The sequence below is a fragment of the Notamacropus eugenii genome, chromosome 7 (genome assembly GCF_028372415.1).
Source record: "Notamacropus eugenii isolate mMacEug1 chromosome 7, mMacEug1.pri_v2, whole genome shotgun sequence".
NCBI classification, from domain to species: Eukaryota; Metazoa; Chordata; class Mammalia; order Diprotodontia; family Macropodidae; genus Notamacropus; species Notamacropus eugenii.
In genome coordinates, this window is record NC_092878.1 from 149,511,569 (window position 1) to 149,537,617 (window position 26,049).

Genomic DNA, 26,049 nt, shown 5'->3' on the forward strand with positions numbered 1-26,049 from the left:
ACATTTTGTGAATACCAATGCAGCATTCAGACTGTCTGTCATCCCTAACTCTTTCTCACCTAAGTCTCTTTTCCATAATGGAAAAAGAATTTTCCAACCTTCTCTCTTTGTGGCATCTCAGTTTAATAGAGTCTAGTGCCATCTCTATCCAAAAGCATCTCTACATCTGGTGATGGGTAGCCACATTCAAAAGACCATGTTAAAAACAGCAGCAACTTTAAACAGGGTACTAGAGGAAAATGAAGAAAATAATCATAATAGAAACAACTCATCCCCCTTCCAATCTGAATGCTCCTTTGTGACAAAGAAAAACAATCAAGCAAAAGCACACTCTCACGGTAAATACATAGAACCATCTCCTAATAGCTACTTTCTGCTTTCGCAGGAGGAGAGAGGAATGTTCCATGATCAATTCTCAGGGATCTTTGCAGAGTTTTCATTTATTCAGAATTCAGCTTTCCTTTCCTGATCTTTCCATTTATTTTCAATTATTCAATATTACACCGTGGATTGGGTTTCACTTACATCTCTCTCTATGGGTCCATACAAATCTCCACATCATCGCCAATTTCAAGATGTGAGTTGTGATGTTAGAGCTGTTCTCATTTGAATGTCTCTTACTATTAGTGACTCAGAACATGTGTTTTCATATGGTCATTTGTAACCTGCACTGCTTTTGAAACTCTTCATATCTTTTGACCATTTGTCTATTACTTTAAAAAAAAATTTTAAAAATATTAAACTTTTTGTCTATTTAAATATTTAACTTTTTTCTATTAATTTTTTTTTTAAAAATTTAACTTTTTTTGTTACATCTTCAGTTCCAAACTGTCTTTTTCTCTCCCTCCCCACCCTCCACTAGAGAAGGCCACCATTTCACACAGATTTGTAAATATATGAAAGGTTAAACTATGCATACTTGTATTTATCAGTTCTTTCTCTGGAGGTGGATGGCATCTTCCTTCATAGGTCCATTGCAGGTGATTTGAGTATTTAAAATACTCAGAAAAACTTGGTCATTCACAGTTGTTCTTTGAACAATACTGCTGTCACTGTATACAGCATGTTCCCTTGATTATTATATATGTTATATACATGTGTTGTATTAGATTTATATTATAAAGCTCATTCAGTTTTTCACCATTTCAAGCAAGTCTTTCCATGTTTTTCTAAAATTAACCACCTCATCATTTCTTACAGTATGGGGGAATGCCTTTCTGTTCTGGAGGGCAATCGGGGTTAAATGACTTGCCTACTAAGGTCACACAGAGTAAGTATCACACAGCTAGTAAGTTAGATTTGAACTCAGGTCTTCCTGACCAGGGCTGATGTGCTATCCACTGCACTACCCAGCTGCCCTTTAGGGAATGCCTTTTCTATTATATATGTGGTTTCTCTGTCTCAGTTCTATCCATTCTCCCATCTCTGCTCCACACAGTTGGCAAAGTGATTTTTCTAAAGCACAGGCCTGACTACTGAATCACTCCCTCACTCAGTGACCTTCAGGGACTCTCTCTTACCTCTAGAATCAACTACAAACTTCCCTGTTAGGCTCTGAAAGCCTTTCACAAACTGGCTCCTAGCCATCGTACATCATTTCCCTTCATGTGCTCCACATTCCAGCCAAGCTGGCTGTCTCGATGTTCCTCACATACAACATTCCATCTGCCACCTCAGAGCTTTTATATAGCCTCTCCCCATGCCTGGAATGTAATCCCTCCTCACCTCCCACCTCTTACAGACCTTTGGCTTTCTTCAAAGCTGAGCTCAAAAGCCACCTGCAACATGAGGTCTTTCCTCGTCCCTCTACCTGCTTATAGGGCTTCCTCCCTAAAATTACTTTATGAAAAATTGTATGCAAACATTTCATGTATATGTTTTTGTTCAGTTGTTTTCCAGTGATGTACCTGTAATGGTTTGCCATTTCCTTCATTTTACAGATGAGAAAACTGAAGAAAACAAGGTTAAAAGACTTGCCCAGGGTCACACAGCTAGTAAGTGTCTGAAGCTGGTTTTGAACTCAGGAAGATGGGTCTGCCTGATTCCAAGTCCAGTGTTCGATGTACTACAGTGCCACCTAGCTGCCCTATGTATATGTGTATATTTATATCAAATGTATAATTTTTATATTATTCATATAAATATATATTACACAATATTGCATGTATACATTTCTCTCCCTATAGGCTGCTATATCTGAAAGGATAGAGTTAAAAATAGGGATTGATTTTGTGATTTCATTGATCTAGGGAATTTCCAGGTGAGGAAACCCCCTCTACTGTGAAGATTAGGACGTTTTCTTATGTCAGAGACAGGACTGAAATCGACACCTTTCTGTTTTGGGAGCCAGATGTCTGGCCACACCACCATGTCTCTCGTTGGGGCTGGGATTATTTCAATTTCATCTGTTTCCTTACTACCTAGCACATATTAGGTTCTTGATAATGGCTTTATCAATATTTGTGTCATGGACATCACTATGCATATTATGATGAGACAGCTAGGTGGGGGCAGCAAATATCATTGGATCTGGAATCAGGAAGACCCAATTTCAAATCTGACCTCAGACACTTATGAGCCACATGATCCTGGGCAAGTCATTGAAGACTCTCTGTACCTTCTTCCTCATCTTAAAATGGGGATAATAATAGCACCAACCTCCCAAGATTGTGAGAATAAAATGACATAAGATTTCCAAAGTGCTTTACTAACCTTAAGGTATTATGTGAATGCAAGTTATTATTACTATTAATTACGGTACTTTAGAGTCCTTTCAATTTGAAGGTAGCATACCATTTAAACAAACAAACCAATGAATTTCCTTTAAAAAACAAAAAAAACATTATTAGATTATAAACTTTTTGAGGGTGGAGAGTATATCTATGTTTGTAATGGTAAAAGTCAGATATAGTGGCACACATCTGTAGATCCAGCTACCAGAGAGGCTAATGTTATTGAATTGTATAAACTTGGGAATTCTGAGCTGCAATGGGGCAGGTTGATGATGATAATGATGAAAATTAACATTTATTAAACATCTACTCAATTCTAGGCACTGTACTAAGAGCTTTACAAATATCTCATTTGATCTTCAGAGCCACCCTGGGAATAGGTGCTCTTTTTTATCCCAATTTTACAGATGAGAAAACTGAGGCAGATAGAGGTTAATTGACTTGCCAGGGTCACACAGTTTGCAAATGTCTGAGGTCAGATTTGGACTCTGATCTCCCTGTCTCCATCTCTCTATACCACCTAGCTTAGCTGTTCACACTAAGTATGGTACCAGTAGGGCGAGCCCTGGGGAATAGGAGGCTGTCCTGGGGAAGGGTAAAAGGGACAGGTCAGAAATAGAGCTCCAGAGTCAATCAATAGTGGATTAGATCTGTGCATGGCTGCACAATGTCCAGTCTGGAAAGAGAGGGGACTCGATCTCCAAAATAATAATAATAGAAAATAGAGATATCAATAAATATATTTATATTATTATATAAAATATTTATAATATGTAAATACAATAATAGAAATAATAATTTCTGAAATATTTTAAGCAAAGCGCTATATATATGTATATATATATACACACATATGTTATTGATATTCACAAGCAACCTCATAAGGTAGACACTCTCACTATTGTCATTTTAGAGATGAAGAGGGAGGGAGGGGGAGAGGGAGAAAGGATTCTTACTTTTCCAAGCAGATAAAGGTTGGGTGGGGTAGGTTCCCTAAGAAATTATTCTGGGAGGAGGGATTTTTATTCTATCCTGAGAAGGGAATGGAACAAGAATTAATCGATGCCTATTCTGCTGAGTCTTACAAATATTATCTCATCTGATCCTAACAACAGCCTTGATAGGTGATTTTTATCCCCATTTTACAGTTGAAGAAACTGAGGTAGACAGATGTCCATTAACTTGCCTATGGTCACACAACTAGTAAGTGTCTGAGGCTAGATTTGAATTGTCTCCAGGTCCAGCACCATCTAGCTGCCCCAATGATTATTTTATAGGCTTCATTTCAATGAATCTGGAAAACATTTGTGTACCAGGGCATTGTAAATAAATGTAATGTAAATAAAGGTTGTGAAAACTCACAAAAGCATGTATGGAATAATTTAAAGTTTCCCATCTCCTTTCCTTTCTGATTTCAGTACCTGGTCTGTCTCTGGTTTGGAAAAAAGAGGCATTAGCAAGGAAGAGAATGAACTCTGTGCTATCCATTGTCAATTCTTCAGGCTCTTAGACCTGTCACATGTTCTTGGCTGTAATCATCTCTGAATTTCCTAATGATGAAACACATTCCTGCTACCAAGCAGGCTTAAATGACCCTTTCTGTCACACTCTTAAAGTATCACCTGAAAAAAAAGAATCCTATTTTTTCACATATGGATTGATTAGGAGCTCTCAAGTACAGATTTAGGGGGAAGTTTGAAAGGGGAAGGAATGATTCCAGAGAGAAGTGGTATCAGCATGTTCTGTATCAGTAAACATCAGTAAGCCAGTTACCACTATCATGATTCAACCAGCTTCCCTTCCTTAGCCCAAATTTAGTCACCACTTACTCGACTGAGATGAAAAAGTAATAGAACTAAATCTCCCACCCAACTTTGAATGGCCTGTAATTTAATACCAGCGTTAATGAATAAGGTCCACATTATTTCATCATTCTACAAGCATTCACTGAGATTATTTTCATGTCTATCACTGTGATGGCAATCAAAGGGCCAGGGTTACCTATTTAAAGGATCCAGGCTTAGTGGAAGAACAGTGGGGATCTGGCCCCTCCAGCTTAACCTACAGGTGCTAAGAACACATTTCAGAACTACACAGAATGACCTACTGAAAAATTGGCTATATCCCTCCTCCTCTTATCAACCCCATCAGGGAAGTTTTATATATGTCAAGCTATAAAGTTTGCACTAAGACTTCTGGGACACTGTATTTATATGCTGGTATACCATAATAACAGTGTTGCAGCAAGGAGCTGATGCAGTGGAAATTATGGTAGACTGGATGTCAGGAGACCTGAGTCCACATCGCAGCTCTATCGATTCCTACCCATGTAACCTTGAGCCTTTTGGGGGTTCAGTTTTCTCATGTGTGAAATGAAGAGGGATATAGTCGATATCCTCTAAAACTAATAGCCTAGCATATAGTTTTTAAAAATCCATGTACTTTCTTTAGGAGCAAATTCATTTTTTTTTTAAACCAACACAGTCTAAACTTATCAGTGTCACAGCCATGGCATACCTAATGTTAATATGTAATCATTAGAGCCCCCAGCATCTGAGAAAACGTGACCCATTTTTTCCCTTCTCTCTTCTCTTTCTCTCTCCTCCTTCCTTCATTCCTTCTTTCTTTCCTTCCTTCCTTCCCTTTGTTTCTTCCTTCCTTCTTTCTTTTTTGGAATCTAGACCTGCAATTTTATGGGTGTCAGCAACTCCTGGTGAGAAGCCTCCCTCCACTATACAGATCAGCTACTCTTGTGCAAAAAAAATCCTTGTCTGGTTCGTACAGGTCTTATGTGCAGAGGAAAGTTGGACCTTTTCTTTAAAGACTGACTCCACTGAATTCTGTCCACTTCACCGTACTGCATTTGCCTGCAAATGTCAATTTTATAGGTCACCCTTGACATTTATCACAAATGAGGTCACCTTGTAACCTGCCTCCAGCCCTGAAGTGACCATCTGGAATGTTTTTGCAATAGGGGATGTTATTTTCCAGTCATTTTTTTAGGGTGGCCTAATTGCTTTCACACTCAAGGTCCATTTCCTAGGGCTAAGTCTCCACTCCTAGAAATATCAGTGTTCTTTCTCTACTTAAGGGTCAGATTTCAATACTTCTCGAAGAACAACTCTAAAGCCCAGACTTCTGCCATCTTCAAGGCAGCACCCCAGCAAAATGAATGGATTCTCAAGTTTTATTTAAAAAAAAACCACTCTTCTCATGGATAAGCCCTAGTTTTAGTTCTAAGTCAAGTATAGGCACAGAGTTACTTTAAGAAAGTTTAAATTCTGCTCTATTTTAACACTGAAGTTTTAGGTCTCCGCTAGTCTAGGGCTGAAGAAGACAAAGTTCGCATTTACTAAATTAACAATCAACACAAATTTTCAATTTTACCTGAGCAAGGGTAGGGGTTGTTAGAGCACTTATGTAAGGAAGAGATTTCTTCTCTTATACTAAGGGTGTGGCACTGTTTGGCTTCAGTAATTAGTCCATTTATAAGTTAAACAAACAAAACTCCAGCACCAGCCTCCTCTCAGGTTTCGTGACTTCTTGCCAACTACCCACCCAGCTAACTAACAGCTACGTGGCAAGCCTGCCACTCATTGATATGCTGGTATGGCAGGAAGCCCAGCTCTTTCCCCAATGTAGGAACTGCCAGCTTTCTCATATACTGCTGGATGGTTATAATAATCTCCATTAAGCAGTGAATTATTGACCCAACCTATTATTATGACTACCCTAGGTCATCCCCTAAGGATTGTTATCATAGGCATTACAGGTACTTCAAATGCTGGTTTAACCTGGAAATGATTGGAGGGGCAGGGGAAGTGGGAGAGGGAGAAAGGAGAATCAATAAAATGTCAATCTCATACACCAAAGTTTCTTAACCTTTTTTGTGTATTGGAACCCATTGGCAATCTGGTGAGGAAAACCTAGAGACTTCTGGGAATAATGTTGTGAATGCATAAAATACTTAAGACTACAAAACAAACAAATTACACTTAAGTTCAGCTGTTAAAATATTTTTTAAATAAATCAAATTCATGGTACCCTGAACTTCATTCATGAGCCCCATGGATCTCAGGTTAAGAACCTTTGCCTTGGACATTATTGTGCACCTTTTCTTTTATCGCATCTCATGGATTCCTTGAAGCAGTTAATCCAGTTTTGGGGAAAAGCCAGATTATCCTTTAATCACAATGCCTCACAGATACACAGCACCTGTCTTCCAATGAGTTCAAAGGACTTCATACAAAATACCTTACTGCTTTTCATAATATCTGTGACCCAAGCTAAGTATAGCTCTCATTGTACCATTTTTCAGTGAAGAATTATATAATGCTGAGTTTTGCTTTCTCCTGGCACCTGGGATGGGAGGAGCAGCTTTCCTATTTGATTTGGAGATGATTTGCTTTAATTAACTCTGCTCTTTTTTTTAATCCCATCTGCTCCCAAGCATCATCTGAGTTCTTTTTAATAGAGGTCTCAGTACTCTTTGATTCGTATTTTATTCTTTCAAAATAGTACTAATTGGACTGGAAAGGAACACCTTTTTTTTTTTTTAATTTTGTAATGTTTAACAATCACTGCCATACAATTGCGATTTTATCCCTCCCCACCTACTCCCCACTACCCCCCTCCCTCCCCACGACTGCATACAATTCTGTATAGATTCTACATATACTTTCCTATTGAGTATATTTTCACTATAGTCATGCTATGTAGTCAGACTAAGATAAATGAAAGAAATCGTATAACAAATCAGAACATGATACACAAACACATACACATACACAAACATGATCTGCTACAATATGTGAGTGACTTCCATATTTCTCTCTCTGAGTGTGGCAGGCATTTTGCCTTGAGATCCTCCATTGGGATTTTTTTTTTTTTTTGGTAAGAAGTTCTTGTGTTATTACAAAAATCTAAGTCTACCAGAAAAAACTCTCACACACTGTGGTTGTTGCTGTGCATAAAGTTCTCCTGGTTCTGCTCCTTTCACTCAGCATCAGGTCATATAAGTCCTTCCAGGCCTCTCTAAAGTCTTCTTGTTCATCATTTCTTATGGCACAATAGTACTCCATTACATTCATATACCATAATTTATTCAGCCATTCCCCAATTGATGGACATCCCCTTGACTTCCAGTTTTTGGCAACTACATAGAGTGCTGCTATAAATATTTTTGTACATGTGGGACCCTTTCCCATTTTTATGATCTCTTGGGGATATAGTCCTAGTAGCGATATTGCTGGGTCAAAGGGTATGCACATTTTTGTAGCCCTTTGGGCATAGTTCCAAATTGTTCTCCAGAATGGTTGGATGCGCTCACAGCTCCACCAACAATGAATTAGTGTGGAAAGGAACACCTTGAGGAGGAAAACACCAAGGCAAAACCACATCACACACATTACCAAGTTAGTTGTGGGCTTGAGAGAACATGTGAGGTAGGTCCAGTCTTTATTTCAGAGAGTCCATTATCATGTAATTGCTTTTGTAATCCCATCAGTTAGGATGCTTATGGCCATTACTGACCCCTACACTGTCCACTACAGTATTTTTATTTTTATTGTTTTAATGCTGGAGAGGAAATTCCCTATAGTAATCAATATAAGATCCCTACTTCCTATGCAAGTTATAGTTTTAGAAAGATGTCAGGGACGTTGAGGAGCTAGTGACCTGACCAAGGCCATGTTGGACTTGAATTCTTACTCTGAGGTTGGCTTTCTGTCTCCTACACTATGCTACTTTGCCTCTCTGAGTTGACACATAATAGGCATTTAATAAATATTAGTTGAAGGAAAGACCACATTGAACTGATGCAGAGTGAAAAGAGCAGAACCAGGAAAACATTTTATACAGTGACAACAGCACTATATATATTTTAAAAAAACACAACTTTGAAAGACGTTAGAACTCTGAACAATGCAGTGAGCAACTCCAAGTCCACAGGACAAAGCTTGCTGCTCACGTCTTGATTGGGATGTGATAGATTCAAGATGTGGAATAAGACATATATTTGGGGTATGGCCAATGAGGGAATTTGCTTCACTTGTGCATATTTGTTACGAGACATTTCTTTCTGTTGTTGTTGTTTGATGGGAAACAATGAGAAGGAAAGAAAATAAATGCTCCATAATTGGGAAGAAATAAAATAAGATAGTAATAATAAAATAAAGAATAAAATAATATAAATAAATGATAAAACAAAATATTAAGAATAAAAAAATAAAAATTTTTAACGTTGAATAGTTATTTGTTTTTAATGTTGTGTGTCCCTACCACAAAGTCTGCATATGGATTAACTGAAAAATTGTTCTGCCTTTAGAGTTTGTTCCTCATTTCCCATTCATAACTGATTTGCATAGTGATTTAAAATTTGCAAAGTACAATAGTCAGTAACTAAGAGGTAGAACTAATTAGGTGTTTCCACCATATTTCCTTGCTTTAGAGCACACTCTTCTATACAAAACCTAATCTGTTGCTTTTTTGGAAAACATACTGGAAACACCCAGGATATTATTCTATCTTTCCCCTTAGATTATGTTATCCCAGCAATAAATTCTACAGAGATGTCCGTGGAGGTGCCCAAGGCCTGTAAACGCATGGACATGGTTTCTAATCAAAGGGAACTTTTCAGAGCAAACCCTTCCTATTATGTTTCTTCTAAGGTTACGGTGACTGGTCTGGAGACTGGACCTAAATCTTCTGGTGATGAAAGAGAATGAAACCCACCAAAGCTCTCTTGAAGGCATTTCTGGGAATAATTTTCTACAGGTACTTCTTCTTTGTTAACAAGGATTTCTTTGTCCATGTTGAATCTGATAGTTTTTCTGTATATGAGGTTAAGAATTTCAGGCGCCAGGTCAGAGGCCCTGACTCTGTAAGGTTCTTCCCACACTCTTTTAAGCCAGAGGCTGCATAAAATAGTGAAAGAAGACTTGTTTCTGAATGTATATACCACTTCCGTAAGTGCTAAAATATCAAAGCCAGTTAGCTACCCCAAGAGATCATTGATTCAATGCTCTAGTAGGGTATTTCATTAATATCAAATAATAAAAGCTTTCTTCCAAGCAGCCTAGAAACCTGGTCCTTCAGTGTTCACTAATCATACAGAAGTAGAATGTTCAGATCATTCCTATAATTCCTAATTATATTTGTAACTGTTATTCAATTGTTTAGTCATATCTGCCTCTTCACGACCCCATTTTGGGGTTTTCTTGCAGAGATACTGAAGTAGTTAGCCATTTCCTTCTCCAACTCATTTTACAGATGAGGAAACTGAGGCAAACAAGGTTGAGTGACTTGCCAGGTCACTCAAGCTAGTGTCTGAGGTGAAACTTGAACTCAGGAAGTCTTCCTAATTCCAGACCTGGCACTCTAGCCAGCGCAGAGCCACCTAGCTGCTGTCACTTAACTTTTCTCAGCTTCAGTTTCCTCATCCGCAAAGTGGGGACGATAAAGTCACCTACTTCACAGAGTCATCAGGAGAATCAAATGAAGTAACATAGGTAAAGTGTTATGTAAATCTTAAAGGGCTATATAAATGCTAGCCCTCATCCTTTATTGTTCAGTCATTAAATCGTGTCCGGCTCTTTGTGACACTGTATGGGGTTTGCTTGGCAAAGATACTGGAGTGGTCTGCCATTTCCTTCTCCAAACCAGCACCAGCACTATCACTATACTACCAGTATCTTCTTTGTTATCATGATTTGAGTCCTCGCTCGGATGAAATGACAGACCCGACAGAAAACTAACGTGTCTTGTTTTCTCTTTGAGAAGGGTAATTCCTCAAAGACAAAACCCATCTACTTCCTGTAGTCCCTTTGAATCCCCTCTTCCCCCTCCTACCCTGAATTTGCAGATCTATGCAAAATGTAAAAGTGCTTAATAAATATTATGTTGATTGATGCTACAGGAAAACAGTAGTGGCATCTTCTCTCCTTTAAATAGCTAATTGTGGTTGTCTTGGGCATTTCTCTCCATGGCCACCCAAAACCATAAAAGTTCTAAATCTGTTTGAGATCTCAGCTTTTAAAATGATCAGTGACAGGCTTTGTCCTCTATGTTATCATCAACCCCTCCCTGGAGGGGATGTTGCATTTACCCTCGTTTGTTTCACATCTGCCCATCTATTTATTTAGGGCAGAGGCAATAATCTAGTTCTACATTTGGTATGGAGCCAATGTCACAAGGACATTCTATAAATGGTAATAGTAGCAGCAGAAAGAATATCATAATGACGGCAATAAATTAATTCTTATACTTGGTATGCTTTTGTTAGATCAAGGGCTCTCAATCAGGTATCCATGGAGCCCCACTGGAGGGGGTCTGTGGATAGATATTTGGGAGAAGGGAGAATGAATGTGGATGGTAAAAAATTAAATTGTATTTTTTACTACCCTGTAACTGAAATAGGCATTTTCTTCAATTATGAATATAGACAACAAATCTCTGTGCTAGATTCTGTCCAATTCTTCTTGAATCCAAGAGTAGGAAGTATGTGGTGTGCTCCAGCCATAGGGTGTCCAAAACCAGAGAAGTCCAAAGAGCCTAGAAGCAGCCATTTTCTTAGGCAGGATTATTCAGTGATTATCTAGGCATGGGAGGGGAATAGGGTTTTCTTCTTGGGACCTCCTTAGGGTGTGACCTTCCATGGTTCCCCACATACTTTTCCTTGATTCTATCTCTATAAAAGTACACAAAGACTGTCTCCCTTTAGGCACACAGGTGCATGTTTACTTGGCTTAACTGAGGAAACTCTCCTTCCTATGAGTGGGTGGTTCTGGGAAGGGTGAGATAGGAATCTATCAGGCTGAGTGTGTCAATCTCAAGGGGAGAGCAACCAGTAAATATAACACATGGACCATATCTGTGTCTGGTGAAGACAGCATCAAACTGGCTGGAGTCGGGGGTTGGTGTCTCCTTTCAGGTCTTATTTTCTTGCCTTGCCTTTTGGGCAATTTTTAAGAAACCACGGGGTGATTTTTAAAGGAAAATTTTCCTAACAATGACACCTAGCCAGCGATAGAATGGGCTGCAGGAGCCGGGTAGGGGTCATATATAAGTGTAATAAGTCCCCACCAATAGAGTTTTTTGAGTGAAAGCTTAGAAGAGTCCTAGTTGGGCATGTAGTTGGCAGATTCATTAGTCTGTTTTGACATTTAAAATCCTTCATAACCTGGCCCCTTTTTACTTTTCTAGTCACATCTTCCTCTCCCTGCCCCCTGCACCAATATACTCTGAGTTCCAATGACATTGGGCTCCTTCTTGTTCTCTAGAATAAGACTCGCTATCACTCAACTCTCAATTATCCCATGCCTGGGATGCTCTCTCTCCTCCTCTCTGCCCCCAGGCTTCTCTGAACTCCCAGCTAAAATTCTCCTTTGTATAAGTAGTGTCGTCTGGCCCCTCTTAATTCTTCTCTTTGTTTATTACCTCCGATCTATCCTCGTTTGTATATAGTTATTTGAATGTTGGGTTTACCTCTCTCCATTAGACTATGAGCTCTTTACATAATTCCTGGCACATGAAGGCACTTAATAAATGCTTGTTGACTTGATTTTGACATGGTAGGGGTTAAACTTCCAAAGTCCTTGTTCACTTTGCCTGTGACTTGGTCCAAGTAGATTTTATCTTAATTTTCCCAGTTGTAAAATAATTTTCCCAATGACAAAAAACTCAGGGATGGCACAATGAGGTCATCCTCATAAACATCAATGAGTAGTTTGGAAGAGATTATGTGCTAGATACAAAGTATTATTATGAAGAGAAGAGAAAATTTATTTTCACCATCTCTTTACCGTTCTAATTCCAAGGCCCCAGTTTCCATGCCCATGTGCTTTTGGCACATGAGCTTCATGGAAAAAGTCTGGACAATTTGTAAGCCTTGTTTCAGCAAGTCTGGAATGCTGTCTGTAGAATGGATCTAGCACACATGAGAACACCTGTGAGCTGGAGTTGGCTACTAACCAACCTAATGTTAAGTGGATATGGAGAACAACTGTATTGGAGAACAACTGTATTGGAGAACAACTGTATTGGAGAACTTCCCATCCAAGAAAGACTGCCCCCTCCTTTCCCCAATGCCTCGATACAGAGCTGGGATTCAATTATACACCAGCTTTAAGAAACAATACACACTGAACTCTGACAAAAATCCAAGCCTTTGTATTTCAGAATACTCAGAATCAGAAAACCCAGTAGTTTAAAGGATACCAGCCTAATACCTATTCAAGGATGTTTCCCTCCAGAACCTGCCCAAAAGAATGCATAATTCTATGGGGTGTGGACCACTCTAAAAGAAAAATACTCCTGATAGCCTGGAAGGTGACAAGACATCAGGGATTCACACTATAAAGGGGCTCAAATCTGAACCAACTACATTCATCTAATCAGAACAGGGAGTCTCAAAACCAGAGAATCTATAATCACCACTACTCTCATGCTGCAACCTTTGAACCCACAATGAAAATTTCTGATTAAAAAAAAAGTAACCTGTCTGTAAGTAGGCAGACTTTCTTTTGGAAAAGGCTATCTGGGCTAAAAATCAGCATGAAGTCTGTCCAAGGTGACACTAACTGCCTCATTTAATCCTTGGGCATCCAGTTCTAAGGAGAATTGTTAGCATTCCCACTAAAACTTCAACTGAAAGCTGAATAATCCTTGTTTGCCTCTGCCCTGGTTCTCCTCCTGAAACTCTTGGGAATCCTTGCTAACCTAATCCCCTTCCACCAGAATGTCAGACTTACACATTTCTCCGCCTTCTCCTGATCTGGGATCCAAGTCTGGACAGTACCGAAGTCAGGCAGTCTTCTTTACCTAGTGCCATATCTAGGTCAGATCGGCAAAGAGAGGCAGGGAGTGATCAAGAGGAAAGTGGCCCCGAGCAAAGCGGAAGAGACTCTTACTCATCCTACACAGCCTCAGTGCTGGCAGTGATTAGGAAAACAAAAATCCACGGAGAATGAACACCACCCCTTGGCCTTGCCTCATCTCCAACAGGTAGTGAGTGAGTGATATGAGCCTAAAAGGGAAAGCATTCTGAGGATGGATAGTGAGCTGAAAAATAACTGAGTATGGAGGAAGCCACTCTTGATGGGCTCTTCCATTTCAGCATGGGCTCTGTCCAAATAAAACATCCAACACTAGAGTGGAGGGATCATGTCTGAATCATTCTGCATACTGTCTTCTGCGTAGTATGATACATTCTGGTTGGTTTGGTTTGATCCTTAGTAAATCTCCCCAGGCTAAACCCAGGAGGCTTGCTTTGTTGAGAGGTTGACCATGAGTGTCTGCCATGGATCATAGATTTGGAGCTAGAAAGGACCTCAGAGTAATCCAACCACTTATTTGAGAGAAGAGGAAACTGAGGCTCAAAGAAATTAAGTACCTTGTTACAGAGATCATCAAAGCAGGGGCTACAGGACCTTTTGCAATGCATCATACTGCTTAATTTGGATTACAAGTATGCCTTCAGAAATCTCCAAAAGGCCTGGAGCTTGCTGATTTCAATGGTATTTTTCTTGGTGTAAAGATTCCCAATTAGGGGTAGGAAAATAATCAGACCCTTCTTCTTCACCTCTATGAGCCAATTTTGATCCTACCCAGTCATACACCTATCAATCTAAAGTAGGACTAGCAGTTTAACTGTCTTTCATTCTTGTTTTGGAGGAGATGACAAAGTAGTTATAGATCTCACATGGGACATCAGATTTGAATGACTCATCCAAGTCAGGAACTGGGATTCTAAAGTCTATATTTCTAGATCTAATCTGGCAGGGGTCCAGAGCATAACCATGACAGGAGGGCAGAGGGCATATGGAAGTCATCTTTGCCTCCCCACCTTCATTTTAGAGATTTTATTACAAGCCCCAATCCATATATCTACCCTTATTCTCTCTCCTGTCCCTTTGGACGTATCAAACTGTATGTCCTATGGAAATCTCAAATTCAACATGTCTAAAATAGAATTCAAATCTTCTCCCATTCCCTTCTTTCCCAAATCCTTCCCTCTTCCCAACTAGCTTATTTCTGTCAAGGGCAATACCATCTTCCCAGTTGCCCAGGCTCAAACTTTGACGTCACTCTAAACTCCTTATTCATTTTGCCTCACATATCCATTCCACCATCAACATTTTGTAATTTCTATCTTTACAACACTTCTTGTTGCATTCCCTTCTCTTCATACACTGTCTACTTCCAGTCCTCAACACCTCTCATCAGGACTATTACCATAAGCTTCTAACCTATCTCCCTGACCCAATTCTCTCCCCACTCCAATCTATCCTCCACTCAACTGCCAAGTTCATTTTTCAAATGCTTAGAACTATGTCACCCCACTCCTGAATGAGCTCCAGTGGCTCCCTATTGTCTCCAGGATTAAGCATAAATTCCTTTGTTTATCATTAAAGCTCTTCTTGGTCTGTTCTTTTTATTCCAAACCAAGCTCCTTATACTTTACTGTCATCCACGCACTCCACATTCCACCAACTAGCCCACTGGCAGTTCCCTAAACCTACCACTCCATCTCCTTTCTCAGTGCATTGTCTACCCCCTCACCTCCATCTCTTAGTTCCCTTGACTTCCTTCAATACTCAGCTCAAATCTTACCAATTCCAGGTCTTTCCTGCCCCACCCCCGCCTTCTGATGCCTTCCTTTCTCAGAGCACTTTTTGTTTCCTTTGATTAGAGCTGGCATCTACTTGGTCTTCTACACGTCATCTCCTCCACTGAGAACGCAGGGATTGTGTTTTTGCCTCTGCATCCCCAGCATTTTGCACCATGCCTGGAACACAGTATACCCTTAATAGGTCTTGACTTGATTTGGCCCCACAGAAGCAAACTCAGAAATAAAAATAGAGGGACAATTTTTAAGGACAAACCTTGCCGCTGAAATTCACTTCCTCTTTGGTCCCATTCCTTTGTGATGCAAGATGACTCATCTTTCTTAGTACCTCATTTCTTTTGTTGTGATGGAGTATGTTGTGCTATAAGAAATGATAAAAGAGATGGTTTCAGAAAAACCTGGGAAAACTTATATTAGCTGATGCAAAGTGAAGTGAACAGAACCAGGAGAATCCCTCTAAGTAACAGCAATATTATAATGATGATCAACTGTGAAAGACTCAGCTACTCTGATCAATAAATGATCCATGACAATTACAAAGGGCTCATGATGAAAACTATTATCCATCTCCAGGGATAGAAGTGATCAACTTTGAGTGCAGATTGAAGCATATGTTTTCCACTTTATTTTTCTTGCATTTCCCCCCAACAACATGGCTAGTGTGGAAATATGTTTTATATGACTTCATATGTATAATGAGTATTGTATTTCTTGACTTCTCAATAAGTAGAAGTGGGGGAGGAAAGAAGAGGATTCAGAACTGAAATAAAAAAATTAAAGGGGAAAATACGTACACTTCTTTTAGGTTCTCTCTAAATATTTAATTAGGATGGGAATGAGAAGAGTCTATATCCAATATCATTCATGTTGGAAAGTTAAAATGGGGAAACATCTCTGTACTGAGAACCAAAGTCGTGTGTCCAGGATGCATCCTAGGCAGCTGGATTTGAACCCAGGTCTTCTTGATTGTGAGGACAGCTCTCTAACCACTATGCTACAGCTGCTTCTCTGGAGGATTCCTAGTGAAATCACTGAATAAGTTATTCCAGTATCTGCACCCCAAGGATCCTACTACAATGGTCCTGAAAATACTTGAAACAGAATAAAACTCTTGTGATGTAGTGGGTGAGAGAACTAGACTTGAAGTGAGGAAAACCCAAGTCCAAACTCAGCGTCAGACACTTACTAGCCATGTGACCCTGGGCAAGTCACTTGACATTTGTCTGTCTCTGTTTCTTAAAATGGGGGTGATAACAGTACCTACCTCTGAGGATCAAATGGAAATAGCATGTGTAGCACACGATAAGCCTTAAAGCACTATATAAGGTTATTACTGTTATTGTTACTGTTTTTATCTGTAAGTTCTTTAGAAATAGTGCCATAGACAAAGTCCAACCAGCTCTTTGGGCATTTTTGTATCCCTTTAGTGTTAGTGAAAAGGATAATATGGGCAGAACTAAATTCAGGGATCCCTTATCTCTGCACAGAACAAGTTCAGCCAATGCAGATGACCTGGAAAAGCACCTTTGGTCTTTAGACTTGACAGTCCAATCCAGCCATGGCCCAAATTTGCAGTCACAGTCCTGGTTTCAGTGATGGTATTCTTGGGGAACATAGTCCAACACCATTTACCTACTTTGTTTGGAGTCTTTCTATTATAGAAACCTAGATTCAGTTAATACCTGAGGGGTCTAAACCCAAGAGAGGGGAAGGAACATCTATAAAAGATGTACTAAGCCAACTTCTCTGCACACTACCATAGACAGGAACCAACAGATTGGAAGGATGCTATTGACTCCTGCAACCATTCTGCATCTTGCTGCAGGATAGTACCCACTTCCACACCAACTCTAGAGAATTATAAAGGAAGCACTACATCTTACACAGGACTACCTCAAGTATCTTCCATTGTTGTCCATGCTTCATATTGCTGCCAAAATAATTTTCCTTAAGCATAGTTCTGACCATGTGATTCTCCTATTCAACTAACTCCTGTGGCTCCCTATTGCTGCTAGGATAAAATACAAGCTCCTGTGCTTGACTTTGAAAGCCCTATGCAGGGTGACCTCAGTGACTCCCTATGAGCCAGCCAAACTGCCCCCCTTCTCTGTTTCTCCTACATGACACTCCATCTCTCCTCTCTTTACCTTTGCACTGGTCATCTCCTCTCCCTAGAATGCACTCTCTCCTTATCCTCATCTCATAGAGTGCCTCTGTCCCTTTAAGATGTAGATTAAACCCCATCTGCTGCATGAAGCCTTTCCCCACCCCCAGCCCCAACTGTTAGTGCTCTCCCTCCTAAACCACTTTGTGTGTGTATTCATTTTATATTTATCTTTTTAAAAATTCTATATTTTATTTGTAATTGATTCCAAATTGGAATTGATTGTACAACATGGGAGACCCTGGCACAGGATTGCCCAGCATGGTATACCTACATCAAAGAAGACTCTGTGTTCTATGAGCAAAGCAGAATTGCAACAGCTCAAAAGAAACATGAGATGTACAAATTTAGAGTCATCTCCACTGCAAATGTTCACGTGGACTATTTGTGCCTGACCTGCGGTAGACATTCCCAACTCGTATTGATCTGGTCAGCCATAGTTGGACACATCACACCTTGACTCCAATGTAGAGATGCCATTTTGGTCTTCTTCAAGAATGAAGGACAACAATCATTTTATCTATACTTGTTGCCCCTCCCATTAGAATGTAAGCTTCCTGTGAAGAGGGATTTTTTCATTCTTTGCACTTATATCCTCATCACCTAGAGTAATTCTTGATATAGAGAAGACGTTCAATAAACACACCGATTCATTAACTAGAAAGAAAATGCTCTTTCATTACCCAAAGGGAGCTACAGTGGATTTCATTGTCTTCCTTCTCCACACATGGTGGGATGCTTTGCTGTCTTCCCCAGTTAAACAATGGATCTATCTTTTATTCCATTATCAATGGAAGGACAAAGCCTCAGTTTCCCCAGGTCCCATTATTAGAGGATAAGGATCTGCAAGCATAAATGGTTTTCATAATATATCTGGTAGAGCCAGGTGGCCACTTGGTTTTATTCAAAGCTCTGCTGATGTTCCATTCCTGGTCCCAAGCTCCTAGTGCCTCCCTCTAAATGTCATTTAATTATATACCGTGTGTGTGTGTGTGTGTGTGTGTGTGTGTATATATATAGTATGTATGTATATATGTACGTATATATAATGTAAGCTTCTTGAAGGCAGGAACTCTCTTTTTGTTTGTGTATCCCCAGCACCAAGAATACAGTAAGCACTTCAAGAAAGTTTGATTAAATTAAGTTCCTATTGGCATCATCTTTTCGTGTTCAACAGACATAGATGCTTCTCACAGCTGGGGCTCCCTTACTGGGGCTTTCATAGGAATGCACAAATCATAGCAAAGACATCCATGGGGACCAGGGATGAACAAACAAATTGTAATTTACAATTGATAAAGGGTAAATGAGAGTTCCTGAGAACATGGGCAAAGTGATTTTCAAGCAGAATGGTGAGGAAGTAAGAACCTCCATTGAGTTTCCAATGACCTTTAAAGTCACTGTATAACATTATTCCTAACAGAATCGCAAAGCTGGCTCAGGAGGTCAGTCACTTTAAGCCATAGCCAGGCTGGAATGTTCTCTATAAAACCTCACAAGCAGGTTCTGAATCATCACTGGAAGAATTCTAGAATTCTTCTAGAATACACACGTCCCTGGGCAGACCATGCCCATTCCACTGTGATTACAATTTCCCAGCTTGGGTTCTCCTTTGGACCTAATAGCTGAGAACAGAGAGGTGGCTGTTTAACAACTAGGCGTGGATATTTTTGTGTTTGCCATGAGGTTTAAAAATAGCCAGGTGATACCTGATACAGGTGTCACATGGCAGGTAAAATAGAAGGATAATAAGGTACATTTAGAAACTTTATACTCTTTACTGAAGAAAGTAAGCTTCCAGTAAAAAGAGAGAAAGCATCACACTGCCTTGTTTAATGAGCTATGATTATATTCAACAACCACACAAAATTGTAGGGACCTGGCTTTCTGCTGCTGGATGGAGAATCATCTTGCAAACTTCTGAAGTCTAGAGGGTGCTCAGGACATGCCTAGCATCCCAGTCTAGAGATCTGTGGGATAAACATGAGTCTAAAAGGGAACTTTAAAATCTAAACATTGGAGATAGGGTCCTCAGGCTATTATTAGGATAGACCTGGCCCTAGGACAAAGATTTCACAGATGTATCTCCTGGGGTTTTGTGGTGAGCTCAAGCCAATCATGACATGCTGGGCTCTATAAGCAATGCAGAATTGCAGTAACTTGAAAGAAAGGTGCGATGCACAAATTTAGTCATCTTTACTGCAAATGTCCATATGGACTATTTGTGCCTGATCTGTGAAGGAGCCTTCCAAGCTTGTATTGGTCTCATCAGCCATAGTCGGACACACTACATCTTGACTCCAACCTAGTGGGGTCATTTTGGTCCTGTTTGAGAACTGAGGGCAACAACCAACCAAGTATGTGTTCTGGTCTATTAATGCAGCTGCTCTCCTGATTTTAGGAGGAGATCTTGAAGAACTGAGTATAGCAAAGTATCTCTGGAATGTTAGAAAAGGTGCAGAAGTCCTAGGCAGGATGGAAGAGAAACTCAATAAAAAAGAGAATCAGTAGCAAGAGGCCAGCAAATGGAAGGACAGGAAGCTGCGGAGGAGAAACACAAGCAGTAGGAAGAGGGGCCCCTGGACTTATGAGACCATGCAAGACCCATCTCCCAGAGGATCAATCTACACTGATCCTCTATAAATCATAAATCAGATTCCACAGAATGAACAGGATTTCATGGGGCCGAACACGAAGACCCATGGAACTGGCCACCAGACAGAAGGATGCCAAAGACTGGTGAGAGTCAACAGAGAGAGGCAGATCTACAAGGGCCTGCCATGGACATTTTCCTCTTCCTGGCATACGGGTTCTTAACCTGGAATCTGCGAACTTGTGTGTATTTTACAATACTTTGATAACTGTATTTCAATATAATTGGTTTCTTTCTCAATTCTATGTATTTTGTTGTATTTGTGTACTTATTTTGCATTTTATTATGTGTTTATTTTATGATTTTAACAGCATTTTTCTAATAAAGGGTCTCCTTCGATTAACAAAGGGGTCCATGGGACAAAAAGAGTTAAGAACCTGTGCCTAGAGCTTATGTCCTGGTTATGATGGAGGACTTTTCAGACCTCCTTATGCACACTTTTACATCTGCATGGGAGACCCTATATTGAAGGAGAAACTTGGAGGCCAGGTTCTGCTCTGCCTACCCAGTGCATCAGTTCACAGAAGTGACTACTGAATTCCTTCCTGCTTCCACATCTTGGTGTTTGTATTGAATTCTTTAAAGTCACCCTGCCTGGTAAGCTTATCACCTTGTTCTTTCTGACTTTACTATTTTCGTTTAACTAGTCTCTTATATTCAAATAGCACTGTTATCTGGGACTCCCCTCTCTCTCAATTTTCCTGTTTAGCTAGTAGTTAGGAAGTTTGATGGATTCCACCTCCAAAATATCTCCCTTCCTTGTGCTTGATTCTATCTCCACAGTATCTCCCTCCCCTGCTTGACCCTCTCTATTCCATTCTAGTTCAGGTCTTAATTAGCAGTAGTCCATTATTTAACTTGTTACCAGGTTAATCAGTCTTCTCTCTCTGTCTCTCTCTCTGTCTCTCTCTGTCTCTGTCTGTCTGTCTGTCTGTCTGTCTCTCTCTCTCTTTCACACACACACACACACACACACACACACACACACACACACACACACTCTGTCTTCAGGTACTCAATGTTCCAGCTACCCTGCAGTACTTTCTATCCCATTTCCCCAACCATAAAGCAAACAAACCCACACCTTGTACTGTCCTGGACCCACACCTACTGCCCCTTCCTCCCTTTGCTGGGCCTGGAGTCAGGAAGACTCCACACTTACTAGCTGTGTGACCCTGAGCAAGTATCTCCACCTCTGCCTCAGTTTCTTCAACTATAAAATGGGGATAAGAGCAACTGCCTTCTAGGGTTGTTGTGAGGACCATATGAAATAATACTTGTAAAGTACCTGACACATAGTAGATGCTTAATAAATGCTGCTTCTCTTTATTTGCCTCTACAAAAGCACCTTTTTTTTCCCCACCTTTGTAATGAAATTAACTGAAATCAACTGACAAATAAGGATTTATTAAGCACTTACTATGTGTCAGGCATTATGCTAAGTGCCGGGCTGCAAAAAGAGACAAAAGATAGTCCCTGCCATAAATCCTTCATAACATATGAAATCAGTGTATTCCTCATCCCCTTCTCTTACACAACAAGCTCCATGAGGGCAAAGACTGTGTTTGTATATGTCCCAGAACCAAGTGAATGAACAGAAGCATTCCAGAAGAGACTGGAAGACAAGATTGTCTTTGAGGGGATTCCTGCCTTGTTCAAAGATGGCCTTGGAGACACCTTCCAGCTCAAAGATTTGATACTTCTATGACGGAGAAAAAATATAAAATTATTGTTTAAAAATTAAGAAAAGTTAACTTTCCTCTTGACAATGTTGCTGACCATTTGGAAAATCCAGAGGAAGAGGAAGTTTTGGGAGAAGACAAGAGGCCTGATTTTGATGGAAGATCACTGGACCCAGAATCAGGTTGGAAGCCTGAGTCTACCATTTATAGACTTAGTGTGGGTAAATCATTTCATTGCTTTAGGCCTCAATTTCCTTCTCTGTAAACTGAATGGGTAAGACCAGATGACTCCTATGTTTCTTCCTGCACTAATATTTTATGACTGTTCCTCACATTGCAACTGATTTTACTATGGAAACCAGTTCAAGTTGAATGTACAATCCCTTCAGAGAATGTTGTTCCTCAATACAGAAATATGAGCAATAACGTGAAATATGAGGGCAATAACACGAAAAAAGGGAAGAGCTCTATCTGCTGTCAGGAAGGGCTTTTCAAGTTCTTAGAAAGTCTGAAGTGTGGGCTGTTGCAAAAACTCAACACTGACCAGATGATTTTATAGCCTTCTATTTCCCCACAAAATCAGTCCCCCCCCCCCAAAAAGAGAGGTAACGGACAAAATCCATATGAAATATGAAGAAAGCCTGCTCTAAATCATTTTGGAATCTGAGATTGTTTCTCCTTTTGCAACACTGCAAATGGAGAACTTAAAATTTCATAAATTATAAACCTGATAAACCTAATGACTCTTCCAAGTCCTCTAGCCACTCATTAACTGTGAGGAAGTGATCATTATTGTTTAATTATAAGATGAAACTCATATTGTTGGGAAATGTTGAAAGCTATCTGATTGACTTAGGTCCCTGGGACTAATTCTACAGGCAGGCCTTGCACATGCCAATTAAAGTTGAGGCACCCATCATAAAAGGCTCTGCTCCTTGCTGCCATTTTCAGATCAGAGCAATGAAAACAAGTCCTGTCTGAGGCATTTCCTGGGCAAAAATGACTGATCTTTCTAGCTCTGGGATGCTAATTCCTCCTGGCTGATCCTTAGGATAGGTCTCCTCTTTTCATTCAGGTCAGATGCAAAACTCAGGAACAGGGTCAAAGGACCACAAGGGACTCTCTGCACATCAATGATGAACACAGCCAGATTCCCTTGCTGCAAGTTCAGAAGCATTTGGATTCCTACTTCGCAATTCATAAGAAATGCAAAGGATTCTTGCATTGGATGTCTCATAGATATCTCAAGCTCAACATGACCAAAACTAAATTTTCCCTAACCCTCCATCCCTCCCTCCCTTCCTCTTTCTCTCTTGCCTGGAATCACACAATAAGGCTGCATTTCAACTCAAGTCCTCCTGACTCCAGGGCCACTGCTCTATCCACTGGACCACCTGGATGCCTCCTTGTTATCTTTCCTTCCAATCCTTCCCCTCTTCCCAATTTCCCTACTATTGCCAAGGGTACCACTATCCTCCTAGTCACTCAGACTTGCAATTTCAGTGTCATCCTCTGCTTCTCACTTTTCATCCAGCCCACATGTCCAACCTGTAGCCAAGTCTTCACATTTCTACCTTCATTTCTCTCATATATGTCAGCTCTCACATACCCCCATCACCTAGATGACACTGCTATGTGCTAGTAGTACCTAGCTAGGGTCATGAAATAGTCTTCTGGATTATCTCCATTTTCAAGTCTTTTTCCACACCAGTCTATCCTCTCCAAAGTGATCATTCTAAAGTGGAGGTCTGACCATGTCATCTCCCTGATCAATAAAACTCCAATGGCTCCCTATCATTTTTATAGGATGAAATAGAAAATATATAAGTATATCATGTTACTATATAAATTATTATATAAGCATATAAGTCATTGCATTACATAAATATAAAAAAATATATTCTATAAATGTATAACAGAAATATATTATATAAATGTATTTTATGTATTTTTAATTTATTAATTTATAAATAAATATACAATATATTATATAAATGTATTCTAAATATGATACATATTATATAAAATATAGAAATTTAAAATCCTTGTTTTTTAAGGCCCTTCACAGTCTAGCACCTTCCTGCGTTTTCCACTGTTCACTCTGCCCCTGCCTCGTTGTTCCTCCCACAAGACTCTACCTTCCCCCTGCTCTGTGCCTTTTCACAGACTGTCCTGGGAAGGCTCTCTTCCTGTGGCCAGTTCTTAGCCTTCCCCAGCTTTGTTTAAGATTCAGCTCAAACTCTGCCTATCCCAGGATTCCTTCCTGCTTCTCCCATTCCCTACTGTTAGTGCCTTCCTTTACACTGCAGATCAGTATGTACACAGCAGTCTGCATGTTGTCTCCCTTGTCAGACTGGGAGCTCCATGAAGGCAGGGATTGTCTTTTGCATTTCTTTGTTTCCTCAGTTCTTAGCACAGTGCTTGACACATAGAAGTTGCTTAATAAATGTTTGCTGGCTGTGAAAGGGAGGAACTGTGAAGAGTAACATACAGAGAAGTGGTTCTATGGTCTCCTGATTCTGTTACTGTTTAGTTGTTTTTAGTCATGTCTGACTCTCTATGACCCCATTTAGATTTTCTTGGCAGAGATCTTGGAATGGTTTGCTATTTCCTTCTCCAGTTTATTTTGTAGAGGAGAAAACTGAGGCAAACAGGGTGAAGTGACTTGCCAGAGGTCACACAGGTAGTAAGTGTCTGAGGCTGGATCTGAACTCAGGAAGACGATGAGTCTTCCTGACTTCAAGCCTAGCTCTCTATCCACTGTGTCACCTCGCTGTTTCCTTGTTCCTCCAGGATTCAAGTTTTGTGGAACAGGGGTAAGGGATCCAAGACAAAATATTTTTCACTCCCACCTTTCAATTCAAGGCAATAAACATTGAATACCAGCTCCCTTTTTAGAATATTTTGCACATGAACATGTTCCCACCGAAAAAAAATCTCCTTTTGACTTCTCTTTACTTCTGCCAGTGAGAGGTAAAGCAGCCCAAAAGGCAAAGTTCATGAAACAGCATTTAGGAGTTTCCAGGTGCCTGAACATCAATGGGCCTCCATGAAACAGTGTACATCTAGCAGTTTGCTTACACAAATAGGTGCCTGAGTCACAACAAAGTGCATCTGCTCCCTGCCCCCAAGTTAAGATTTAGGAATCTCTCTAGTAGTATATAAGGCTCCATTCCACACTCAAATTCCTAGATACACAGCTAGGCTCAATTTCTGAAACGGTCAGGTGTATTTGTATTTGGGTTTGTCAACTATGTAAAATATGGTAATTGACTCCAGTCTAATGGAAACATGGAGAGCAAATTCAAATAATGAGATCACGTCATGGAGGGTATTCTCTGTGTGTGTGTGTGTGTGTGTGTGTGTGTGTGATTACCTTTCATAGGCAGAGACAAATTATTTTCAATAATATATTTGTACTTTATTTCTCTTCTCCACTCTTTGAGAAAATTGAAAGTTGACTTTCCCAGAATGCATTGCTACAGTAGTTTTGATATCCCTACTCAAATTAATCAGTTTTTATTCAGTTCATTGTCCTTTAAGGGTGTCAGTGATTATATTTGTAAATTAAGCGGAGGAGGTCTAGGTTTAAGTTAGCTATATTAGATAATGCTGTTAGAATAAGTTAAGATTGATTAATCCACCATATATTGATGATTATATTAATTGTATTTGATTGATATTGTGTCAGTTACACATGTACTAAGGATTTACTAATATCCACCCTTTGCCAGCCTAAGTACGCTGGTTTTGAAATAAAGGTCACGTGCTACAAATAGTACCCCTGACCCCTGTGAATCACTCTTGTCCACTCACTTGTGAGCTTTGCTTCAAACCCATAACTTCTTGGGACCCTAGGACACTGCTGGTTAAACAGTAGGGTCTAATGGTTCGTGGAAGGTCCTGTTATATTGTTGAGAAGGTCTTTTGACCTTTGGAAAGCTCCCTCTGGGATGACCTGGAGTTGATGACCCATGGAAGGCCCGTTGACAAAGTGGTTATGATTGATGGACACCTCCCTTAGCCAACCATAAGATTTACTCACTTCTGAAATTAATTGATCAGGGAAATCTATTTTTAGTACTCTCTCAACTGTATAAAAGTAGCCAGCACCCAAAGGGAGGAGTTCTTGCCTAGGTGAAAGGTCTTTTGGTTGCTGTTCAGTTGTATCCAACTTTCCATGACCCCCTTAG

General features: G+C 40.0%; 1 protein-coding gene across 2 annotated transcripts in view; it reads right to left on the reverse strand.

Annotated features, from left to right (window-relative positions):
• Window positions 1–26,049, reverse strand: part of SHROOM3 (shroom family member 3) — a 228,152-nt gene that overhangs the window by 134,744 nt on the left and 67,359 nt on the right. The window contains exons 2-3 of one of the 2 annotated variants that reach the window (XM_072623908.1): window positions 15,614–15,718; window positions 13,481–13,562 (exon numbers count right to left, since the gene is read on the reverse strand). In XM_072623908.1, coding sequence (XP_072480009.1) covers window positions 13,481–13,560 — 80 coding nt within the window. In that variant the 5' untranslated portion in view covers window positions 13,561–13,562; window positions 15,614–15,718. The remainder of the gene's footprint in view (window positions 1–13,480; window positions 13,563–15,613; window positions 15,719–26,049) is intronic. The other variant, XM_072623909.1, reaches the window with a different exon arrangement.